We start from the raw sequence: 12394 nt of genomic DNA, 5'->3' as shown, positions 1-12394 counted from the left end.
TCTAGTTTTTATGGAAACAGAAATTGGGCCACCTCACTACCTCACTCACAAGATCTCAAAGGTATAATGAAAATATAATCTTTGCTGTGTCAGTATTTGTGTTGTCCTTACCATAAAGCTTAGTAATTCTGTATTTTGAACTACATTTGAAAAATAAATGTATATTACTGTTTAATTAATGGATTTTAAGATGCTAAGAGTGAAAACTAATGTAGTAGACCTTTCTAGCTGCCAATTAGCTGCAATATTAGCAACATTTCCACAACATGTCTTTACCGAAGCAAATTTAGGACTTGCGGAAAAGACCTTGTGTTGCAGTAGAGACAAGTTCAAGGTTTACTGTATATTAAATGACAAATATTCAGTCTATATGTTTTCTGTTTCTTTTACTGGTTTCTCTACAGTAGCCTTTTTGATTTCATGGCACTTTAACATTGTGTCCTTAACGACACAAGATGTCATTACCGCAGCTCTGTTTTATCTATTTTCATATTTTTATTTGTAAAAAATATTTTAACACTTCAGTTGAGATGATTTACACATTGAAATTGCAATATCTGTCATAAAAAGCTAAATATGTTATCTTTAGTGTGTATGGAAAAAATTGACATCTAAGGTTACTGTCTAAATCTTTCTCTATTTTAAAATATTTTAATATCAGTATTTACAAAAATGCACAAAATTTGAAAAAGCTATTGAAATATATTAGATTTTTATAGAAATTAAAAAAGAAAAATGTATATAATGAACGTTATTGTAACGTTGCGGTAAGGATATTTTGTAAGAAGAAGAGTTGAAAAGCATAAAAAATAAACATGTTCCAGATTAAAATCTTATTGACTCCATGCAATTTTGTTGACTTTTTACATGTATTACAGACTGATGGTTAAAATTCATAGGGGTTTATTTATTTTTTATTTTTTTAGTTGCAGAAACACCCATAAACAAAAAGAAAATAAGTGCAATCGTAATACAAAATGGGAGTGGTTTTGATGTCTTGATGATGTTATAGATCTAGCCCCCTGTGGCCAGGTATTTTGTACTGAACAGTCTATGAATAAACTGAAAAAGAGAAGTGTTGTGTTTCACTTTCACACCAAAGATGTATGATTTCTATCAATGCAATATTAATATGCATTTACCCATTATAGAGATTAGCACTCTGTACAAAACCAGATAATGATCTGTACTGGTTTTGTGTTTTCAAAGTCTTTTCCATTAGGTTTCCATTTTTAATATGCACTGCACATTATTGTTGTGTGATTGATGGATTTGTGATGGAATTACTGAATAATTTTTACGCCTACAAATTGTCTATTAGTGTTACTGCTTGGAATATTCATCTTCATGCTATAATTTTGCGCTTTTGCTAACTTATGATATCACTGCAAAATGCCTGTGCATATGCAAGCAATGACTCAAACTGAAAGAAAAATGTGCGATTGATGAATCAAGGCGGTCATTAAGAAAGGTTGTAAGAATGTGGAGTATATTTTTTAAGCAATCGTTTCTTCTGTTAGAGTTGGCATAGCTTGGCTAAGTTTCTTTACATCAGTCTGTGGATAAAATATAACAATGCCACTGTTTATATCTTTGGTGAATGACAGAAAAGAGATGATAATTAGTGTGATTAATGAATCAAGACTGTGGGAAGGATGTTGAAGAATGTGTTAGTGTTAGCATAGCTAGGCTAAGTTTCTGTAAACTAATCTGGTGATACAATATGACATTTATGTCTTTGATGAATGACAGAAAAGAATGATAAAGTGGTAAATAGGGATTTGTGAAAAGAAAAGGTGCTAAGAGACAATTAGCATTTTGGTTGCACAGGATATATATCCTAGAAATCATTGCACAAAAATATTTGATTGCAAAATCACGGGATTGACCAGTCAGAATCCAAATTTATCAAGCTGTGTCATGTAATTTGTTAAGATTAGCATGATTAGCGAGTCTATTAGCTTGTAGCTTCTGCTAACACCAGAAGATCATATTGGGTCAAAGAACTGGCTAAAATAGATTTTCAAAAATGATAAACACAAGAAAACAACTAGATCTTGTGCTAGAGGATGTGGTTTACAGATGTAAAAGACCAAGACAATAAACTTTTAACTTCCTATTTCTTCGTTGCACTTCTCTCCCTTCATCTCACAGGTGGTTACAGCAGGAAAAAGAAGAAATGAACAACTTTTAACACTAAAGTAAGAGCGAAATGTATGCTAATCCAGTTTTCAACATCAAAAATGCTAAAAGCAACTTTGGTTAATGAAGAAATTTCATAGTTATGCAAGATTTCTTTGAGTTAGGCTTGTTATGCAAGTCACTGAATCACTCGATTGCCTTTAGTGGTAACTAGCTCTCTCTCCTCACTTTGTGCAGTGTGTTTGTGGCGTATTTGCTGTAGACATCGCGATTGATCATGAACAGTGACTAATAAGTGCTGAGAAACCCCCACTCCACCTTTCCCACCCCTACATGCCACTGAAACTTTGTTTGCAGCCCCCTTTCACACTTACAAACCGCAGCAGCCTCGTGGAGTCCTTCGACCTGTCACCAAAGCAAACTCACACACACAACTCACACACTTCCAGTCTCACAGCCGTAAGTGGAGGCGAAAACGCGTTCAAGATAAAAGTAATAATAATAAACTCTGTGTTCTGTGTTCTGAACTGTGCTATGTTGTGAACAATAAAATAATAGTCAAAAAGCTGAGATTTTCATTCGCACTTTATTGTAAAAATTATAATTCTGAAGATCATACAACTTAATGCAGATGAACAAAAAACTGAAATAAAAGTAAATATTTTTTAAAACAGACAAAAGTGTTTAAAAAAATATATAAAAATATATGTAATTAAAGTACTCATGTAGCTTAGCTGTTAGTATATGACACTAGCAACACCATAATCAGAAGTTCAATTATATATGACAAAATGTGGCATAAAAGTGGCATATATGCAAATGAGTACAAGTGAAATTGCGTCACTATTTTTATTTTTATTTTTTTTTGCTTGCTTGTAATCCATTATGATTGCAAAAGGGGATCAATGATCTGATGTTTTGTACATGTATTTACGCTTTGATTTGAACGAAAATAGTGTATCCTTGTGGGGAGGCTGATACAGAAGAGTGTACGCAGTTTGCGTCCAGGGGATAATCTCTAAAATGCTTTGTACTACTGTTCCACAGAATAAAATTCAATAAACAGTTGTTAAAAAAAAACATCTGCCAAATACATAAATGTAAATGCATACATAAATGCATTCACAAAGGAGTGAATGTGAAAGTTATACGGAGCGAATGGTTAGAGTCCAACTTCGGTCAATTCCTTTTTCTATTCCGAAAATCCTGTTCTCTTTCTCTCACCCCCTAGTTTCCTGACAATATTAAAGGTAAAACAAAAATTAGTAAGCACGTGCGTCATTATCCCAATTCAAGTTTGCCACTTTAAACCTCAATGATGGAAATATTGACTCTATAAATGTATCTTGGAAACTTTATCTGAATATGTGACCTTTTGATCAAAGAAATATTTTTTTATCATGATGGTTTGCAACAAACTTCCTGGAATATAGCCAATGTTCAGTTATCAAAAATGAGTAGGGTGACTCATAACTACTGAGTCAGAGCTTGATTTCAATCTGACATGTATGCTGGATTTGGAGACGCAGATTTATCTCTGTTATCTTTGCGCTGAGAGTTTTGCGTCTTCAGTCTTAGTTTATGGGGCAGGGCGGTGCTGGAATCCGCTGGCACCTGCTGCTCGCCCTCCTCGTCCGACAAGATCCTCTGATTCCCTGGCTGGAGTAGGGACCGTCCTACCCAAGGTGCTGCTGCTGGGGCGAGGTGTGGAGGAAAGAGTAAAGGTGCAGCTGTAGTAGAATGGAGGCTGGGGATGTCTAGGAGATATGGGTGGTTTCTTCGTATGGCCATAGGATGCGCAGGCAGGAATGCCGACCCGGGGTGGGTGCCAAGACTGATGGGTGCTTGTTGGTTCCCCGATAGATTAGAAGCCTCTCTATCTTGCCGTCTACTCCAGTACAGGTCTTTGTCTGGGCAAGAAACCAAAGGTTGTGGAACCAAAGCGTGAAGCTGAGATAGAGCCCTTTGAGATAGGGAATAGGGCATCCCAGGGTTAAGCAAGCCGTATCGAAGCTTCAGAGCCAACAGCTCGGCTCGCAGACGAGCGTTTTCCTCGCTCAACGAAACCAATCGATTCTCCAACACGTAGTCATTGACCCTTCGCTTCTCTCGCGAGCGCTTCGCCGCTTCATTGTTCTTGCGGCGTTTCTCCCAGTAGGTTGCGTCTTTCATGTCTTCAGGTATGAATTCCCGTTTGCGACGCAACCCAAGACCTCTCTGAGAGAGCTCTTCGGCTTCTTCCTCAGGTTCCCACATCACCCGTGAGAAAGCGGACTCCATTTTCACCAGGTATGACTTTTCTGATTGGTTACGCTCAAGATGCACCTGTTCTCTTTCTATGTGTGGCGTCTGGAGTTACTCAGATGTTAGTGCCTCTTCTCAGTCATACTGTCACCAGGAGCTTTACCTATAACGAAAGAGCACAGTTATTTCCATTGCAAGTGGTCTTGTTGGTGTGTCAGATTTCACCAAGCAGTCATTGATGCGAAGTTATGAGTGTCATAGCAAAGCAATTTCTGCTGAACACATTGACCTTTGCCTGCTAGAGCCCAGCTTGGTTACAGGTGCCTCACGTCTGAACCTAAAACTCTGTAATGTTCTTGTCATTAAGGGTGTAGATGAAGTAATACATCAAAAATCCCCTTGTGGTGACTGCTGTTGTTGTTCTTGCAGTTGTGTCAGTTAAACAGCTATACTATTGTTCTGCTAACTAACAAAAGTATTAACAATTATTGAAGATTAATACAGGTACCTTTAAAAACTAAAAGTTAAGGATTTTCTTCCAGCTCTATGCTTCAGCTCTCTGCCTGTTGTAATGCTAATAGCAGCAGCCTTTCTGAAGTGACTATAAAGTGTTAATCAATACTGGAGGCATGTGAGCATCCTGGACATGAATATGACCACTGGGGTGATTCAGAGAGGGTGTGAACCCAAGTCTTCCCAACGGGGGTTCCAAAAACTCCCACACTGTCTGATGGGCCACTCGTTCCAGTGGAAGAGTGGTTGATTGTGAAGGACAGAGAGAGAGCTAGTGACACTAAACACTATGCTAACAACTGTACAGACCTACTTCCCCTCTGATGTCATTGACACATTGTATTCTGTCTCTACACAGACACTTATAACTGGTAATTTTAGCTTCCTTTACAGACAAAAGGTCAGATAAAATAATTTCCTTCCACATGATCGTACACATGTTTTAGTTTTCTAAAGAGCAAAAGAAAAGTTAAACCTTCTGATCTAAACACAGCATTTGGACACTTGAGTCACATTAACAAATGTCAGAATGCCATTGCATATATAGCCTATATTTATATATATATATATATATATACTGTATATATATATTAGTGCTGTCAATCGATTAAAAAAACAAAACAAATTAATCGCACATCTTTCTGAAATTAATTGCGATTAATCCCACCAAAGATTTTAAATATACTTATTGCAATAATTTCACATTCAATCTTCAAAATAATGTACAAACAACATAAAAACAGTATTTTTTTTATATTTCTTTAATGGCATCTTTTTTTATGACTGAAGGCCAGTATCACTGATACCAATACTGATTTCTCTATAAAATTGCCCCCCCCCCCCATATTTACCCATTGACTATAGCCATTCAACATTACAGTATAACTGAGAGCTATCAATTTTAACATTTATTAGACTTTTAAAAAATAACTTCTAATTTAAGTGAACTTAAAACAATCTTCACATAAACCCATTATAATAAATGTCATATTTACCTGTGAACAATAGGTAAAAAAATTGTTACAAGAGAAAAAGTGACAGAAGCAGCAGTTGTGAGTGAGGTGGCCAACCCTAGCTCCGCCCCTGCATTAATTGCATTAAATATTTTTAAATATGTTAAACTGAAAAAAATGAATTACCTGCGTTAACACCACTAATATATATATATATATATATCTATATATCTATATATATATATATATATATATATAGACTAACGTTCATAATGTTATTTTATGTTAATGTTTTTGTTAAATAATGTTATTTTTCAAAACAGAAACCCTAGAATGTGAACTTTAATTAATGTATTGATTATGTAGTTACTTAAACCTTATAAACCTATTTTGTGAGTAGTTTCAATTAAAACTATATAGTTTTTCTTAATAATTTAGTTTCTATTTTTATATTTGCTTTCATTTTCATTTTAGTTTAAGTTGTAGTCATTTAGTTTAGTTTTTATTCTTTTTTATGCACTTTTATTTTAGCTTTAGTTTTACTTATTTTGCAACTAAAAAAAGTTTACTTATATATTTCAGGTAATGTTTATTTTGGTACCAAGTACCAAAAATATTTATTCATGCTTTTAATTTTAGTTAACTATAATAACTGCTATATGTAATGCAAAATTTTATAATTTGTCAACCACTGAATGCATATGATCAAAATCTCAACAGTAGCATCAGGGTACACGCAGATCTTCTAGTTCTGCGCATCGTGCATCTTGTACATCTAACCCCACGCTCACTGTGGTTTCTTTATTCTCTCCTCAGAACCTTTTTCCAAGTTAACAGAGTGCGTGACTTTTCATGTAGGCTAACCACATCCTGTTCATCCCTTTCTTTTATCTGCTCTGCCTTTTAATGAGCTGGAAATTTGGGCTCAAGAGCGTGACAGCGAGGTGTATGTATGCTTACCACAGAGCAAAACAAACAGACTGTTAGGCCAAGCCACGAGCCAATGAAACATGAACACAGCGAAAGAAGTGCATGGTCTTGGTGTGGAGGGGATGAATTGTGGATGCTCGCTCAAACCACAGCTATGAGACCATGCCTACAATGTGGTACTATGCTGACCATTGTTAGTGTGTGTGTTTGTGCGCAGTAACTTCACTATAATGTACAAACCGATTTGAAAAAGAAAAACTAGTTTTGCATTTCCAAATGGAAAAACCAGTGCTTGCAAGCACAGCATTGTTTGGACAGCATTGTTATCTTAAATAAATGAATATCATTATGTTAAATAATGTTTAAAATCATTTATACCAAAGCCTTTAGATATGCAAAGATGGTGCACTCATATTTCTTATGAACAGGAGATAGTCCAAAGTGCAACATGATAGAATAAGTCCTGCCTTCTAAATAAAAACTTTCCTTAAAAGGGACTTTGTTTGTACTCTCAAAATCATGTTTTAAAAGCATAATAAAGTGGTTTTGTTTTTCGTGGAGAGTGTTGTCTCATGGCGGGATCACATGATAAGATAAATCTCATATGTTTTACCTTGGTATTATGTAGAATTTTTGCTGGCTATATAAATTAATCATGGTTGACTGAATGGGACATAAATCGCTAACTGTTAACCTTTGCTTTTGCATGATGCTTCTTCCACACCACTAAGTGTCAGTATAAGTTTAAAGACTACGGAGACTACGGAGGCTGTCAAGAAAATACACACACAAAAAAAACATAATCCGAACAGTTAAAATTCATCCACTCACTTTCTAGTCACTTTCACAGCCTCATTGTGTTGGGCTCTCTGTTAACTAATCCAACTTAAACTTTCTTGTTCATTTATATCCTACGTTTAGCTTTTTACTTCAGGTGGTTGTATCAGGCTTCAAAATGACTAATAGTTGTGTTTATTTGTGAAGATTATTGTTCATTAAGATGAATGAAACGTATAAGAATCATACATTTTTCTTTTAATTCTTATTTTAAAATATTATAAAATAAATTCTTATTTTCTGAAATAATCTGAAAGCCAATGGATCCTATTGGAACAAGGGTGATGCTAATGTATGGGTTGGCCTACACAAAATGTCATCAATTCATTACATTTTACGGTTACACTTTATTTCGATAGTCCACTTTAGACATTCTGCTAACTATAAGTAACTTTGTAACTACGTGTCAACTACATGTCAACTAATTCTCATTAATTTGCAACTACATGTCTACTAACTCTCAGTAGGGTAGGTTTAGGGTTAGTAGAATAAGTTGACATATACTTGCAAAGTTTCTAATACTCAGTATGTTGTATGTTGTGGACCCATCAAACTAAAGTGTTAGCAGATATGAAGCAGACAGTCTACTAATACTCTAATGACTGCTAGTAGACATGTAGTTGCAAAGTTACTTACTATTAGTAGAATGTCTAAAGTGGACTATCAAAATAAAGTGTTACCCATTTTACTTTTAGATTTATTTATTTAGCAGGCACTTTTATCCATAGTGACTTGCAGTGCTTTATAGATCACTCGTAACTTTTCAGTATGCAAATATTATATTGTCGGTTAGATTTTGAATGATAAACATTGTTTATATGCTTCATGGATGTTGATCCTTGATACATAATCTCAATTTTACCCCTGGCCATTTTACATTTTCCCATTGGGGAATGGAATTGTTGCCCCTTAACACCCATATAACTAGCGTTAGCTTGCAAACAGGCTCTTTTAAAAAAAATAATTGTGTGGGCAACAGTGGTATGCTAACCACAGTGACATGCGGTTCTTCTCCAAGACTAACCTAATTCTCTTTATCAGTCAACATTTCTTAGTGATGTGTTAAAATGAAAGACTTTAAGGTGTCAATGTGTTAAAGGGCTGGTGGGTTGTTAGTGTTGCAATTTGAATGGTGTTCACATGAGCCTTTTGACATCAGCAGCTTGCTGCTCTCCTGTAAACACGCAGCATCGAGTTGCAGTCAAAATTCTCACCTTTTGTTTCCGATATTTGGTTTGGTGACATCTGTTTATGATTATTGTAGCCTGTTTATTTTCAGCCAGTCACTGGGACGTGAAACTGTTGTGCACTTTACATAAGTTGCTAACTTGTGGATTGGCATCTCGCAAGCAGTTTCGACTAAATCTCTCTGTTGCTAATTATCTAACAGATTTTGAAAACCATCCTCTGGGGGAATGTAAATTTGCGATGGACTTTGCTGGCTAATTGCAAGAGGTTTCTGTTGTCTGCCAGCCTGCTAATGCGGACATGCGCTCATTGGATATGCTAACAGTTTAGGTGCGGTGATGGTGACACACGCTGTGTAGCTAAATATACCCTGTGCCGGCTTTGTCGCTGTGCCACAGATACACACACACATGCATACACAAAGAGAAAGTCAAAAGAAGTTGTTCACATGCTTTTCCCCTTCCTGTGTTGAGTATACAATGTTAGTCAAAAAACCAGAAAAGCTCTTGAAATACAATATGCCTTGCAGTGCAGCATGCATAAACAAAAACATCAGAATGACTCTCCCTATCTCTCTCTCTGTATATATCCTAAGCCTATCACAGACCATTCAATGGTGCGACTGACTTCCTCCAAATAGTATGAACCTATGAACCTGGGGCATGTTGTCACAAAACATGTGTTCCCAGGAAACAACAATTTTTCAGCTGCTTTTTTTTGCAGCTAGTGCTTTTTGGGCATCAAATACAGCTTTCTATGACTGTAGATGCATGATGGTCTCAAGGCCCCCAGAGGCCTCAGTCAGACCTGCACCTGCTGCTTACTGACACTCTAAGTTTAGATGGTGCTTTTCAGTAACAAACTCTTAAACTTCTCCTTTTTAACAACCTATCTGTTGGCTTTGTCCTCACCACCTGCTGCTATGTACATCCTGGCCTATAGTTTTCATATTTTATGTATTTTTGTTTTTAAACGAGAGGCTCAGATGTTTTCTTAGAGAATAACGTCTGCAAATTTTTATAACCGTAAGTTTTTTCCTTAAAAGTATACAGCTGCATTGCATATGTTCAATGTTGGTAATTTATGCCAGTTTTATATAGTTTATTTTTTATCAATCAATCCTGTGGTGTCCAAAAGTCAAAGACCATGTTGGAAATCTGGGATTCAAAATCAAATTTAAACCTGAAAAGGTTTTAGGTTTTCTAAAAAAAAAGTAAAAAAAACAGTGAATAAATAACAAAAATGAAAGATTATGCATTATTTCTAATCAAATAAGTTAATTTGTGGCATTAATCTTGAGAACACTTTTGAAAGGATGATCTTTGGAGCTCAAATCATGCTGGAGAACATGATTATCAGGTTTTTTACACAAACTTGTGGAGTTCATGCATGGCCATTCTTGCCATATAATTTGCAATTAAACATTTTAGTTTTTCATTTTGTAATAAAAATGCAAAACATTATCAGTTTGCACAAGTGGGGTAGTCTGACTTTTGGACCACTGTTTGTTGGATGGGAATATCAAGTAAATATCTTTAGCACAGGATGCAAAGAGAAATATGCATACTTCAAGCCACAGCTACATCAGATATGCCATTTGAGACTGTGAACATGTTTTGCAGCAATTGTCTTATATAATATTCCCTTGAAATCATTTTGATCGTCAAGATACCACCCCACACGCCCTTTCAAACTGACCCACATTTACCTGACTCACAAGATCCTCCACTCACGTTTGAAGCTTTCAAAAGCTAAAATTCTCAATATTTGGAATGTCTGCAGGGATTTTACATTTACAAATGCAATTTGAAACAAATCAAAAGCAGTTTTGTACTTTTGTAAGACAATAAGGCCAAATATAGCTGCTTTAATGATTGAATGTTTCATAATACAAAATATATTCAACACTTTTAAAAGGGTTATATATGCAAAGTTGGCCAAATTAACCTAAAATCAGACTGCTTAATACGTGTACTGACTTATATAATATACTTGTTTCATTCTGAGATTGGGAAATCTGATGCTTGCAATGGCAGTAAACCAAAAGTTACGTTTGAAATTAGTTTTAGTTGCATTTAGTTTTGCACATTGTCTACCGCATTCAAGCGCCATGAAGCAATGGCGCCTCAAACTACGAACGTCTGCATATCATGTTTTATTTTGTTTTATTTGACTTTTAATGCTAAATTAATGCAAGAAAGCTTTTAAGATCGCTAGATGTTTGCTAAAGTAAGGCCAGTGCAGTGTTTTCTTATTTCGTTTGACGGTGTGACATCTCAAATTTCAAAGGAAGTCAAAGGAAGTTTGCGTATTTTTTGTCATTACATCACCTTTTCATAACTGTCTTAAAAGCTGACCACTGATGGACACACAAAAGTCCCCGTTTCTTACCTTCACAGCTTCTCACAGTTCCTGAAGCCTTGTAGGGTCACCCAGCGTTGACATCTCCAAGGATGCTCCTCATTACTGAAACCAGCAGACTCTCCAATCTTCAAACACTTGTCTTGTCTGTGTGTGACCTGAGTGTCTCACCTGCCTCGCAGCGTTGATTAAACGCTCTCCTCTCTGACTCGTGGCTTCTCTTTGGTGTGAAGTGTGATTAAAAGTTAGAGGCTGCCTGTTCGCCTCTTTATGAGATCAGCCCACAAGCTCCTGTCTGTCTCTACTTCTTTTAACACAAAGCTGATGGCTCTACTACACCATGGCCCACATGTCCCTCACAAACGTGTATCAGAGTGTGTGTGTGGGGTGTGTGCATTTATTTAAAAAAAAAGGTCAGATATGGAAAACCACTATTATTGACTGTTCCGATAAGCATTTCTGATGGCCGGAAACTAGTCTACACTCATCCTTGACTGGGTCCTTACTGTTCAGCTTCATTTTCAGACATTAAATAAATTCACAAAGGCTCTAAATTGAAGTTTAAGGAATCACAAAAGTCTGTGCTGTTCTGGAAAGACCTAAAATCCTAGATCACCTTCAAAATAGGCACTCATTACCAATGCTGTAACCACTGTAATCACCTTTAATACTGACAATAACGGTCATTAATATGCATTTTTCAATGACAGATTCTTAAGTTCTTAATATTATCATCAGCCATGAATATTGTCACGTTATTTTTGGCTACTCCTTTCAGATCAATAACTACATAAATGTTGTTTTGCTATTTTGCTTGGAGTTTTTGTGATGTTACCACATATATAACAACAAAAAAGACTATATTTCCTCATATAACTAGAACATAATACATATAGTAGCTTTGTTAGATGGCTAATGTGATGGGATTTGACTAGTGTGCCTTTCATGTGTCGCCTATATTGTCAAGGCCAGCGCGCCCCCTACTGGTTATTTTAATAGCTGTCAGCATTTGATCCATCTGAATTTTAGTAGAAGGTACGTAAATCTATGTTAAGTTCCTTCAACTCTAATTATAAAAATGAGTAATTAAACCGATCAAGAAGGTATAGTGCAGTTACGCTAACGCATAAGCTGCGTAAATACCGAGAAATAGCATTTCAATTCTCTATGAAGCTTCATATCGATTAATTATTATATAACCTACACGTATTATAAGTTAAGGCTTT

General features: G+C 35.8%; 1 protein-coding gene across 1 annotated transcript; it reads right to left on the bottom strand.

Moving 5' to 3' along the window:
- Positions 1–2710: 2710 nt before the first annotated feature.
- Positions 2711–11550, bottom strand: LOC306867472 (uncharacterized protein). The gene is made up of 2 exons (XM_079413135.1): positions 11199–11550; positions 2711–4549 (listed from the first exon to the last, which is right to left on the bottom strand). Exon 2 carries the CDS (start codon positions 4420–4422, stop codon positions 3637–3639), a length of 786 nt encoding a protein of 261 aa, XP_079269261.1. The 5' UTR covers positions 4423–4549; positions 11199–11550; the 3' UTR covers positions 2711–3636.
- Between the last annotated feature and the right edge of the window lie 844 nt (positions 11551–12394).

Source organism: Barbus barbus (genome assembly GCF_936440315.1).
Source record: "Barbus barbus genome assembly, chromosome: 49".
NCBI classification, from domain to species: domain Eukaryota; kingdom Metazoa; phylum Chordata; class Actinopteri; order Cypriniformes; family Cyprinidae; genus Barbus; species Barbus barbus.
The sequence above is the reverse complement of the archived record's forward strand: the minus strand, read 5'-3'. Positions and strand labels throughout refer to the sequence as shown.

What these genes read in the sequence shown, in the direction of transcription:
- LOC306867472 (XM_079413135.1), bottom strand. Translation starts at nt 4,422, where the DNA reads ATGGAGTCCGCTTTCTCACGGGTGATGTGGGAACCTGAGGAAGAAGCC.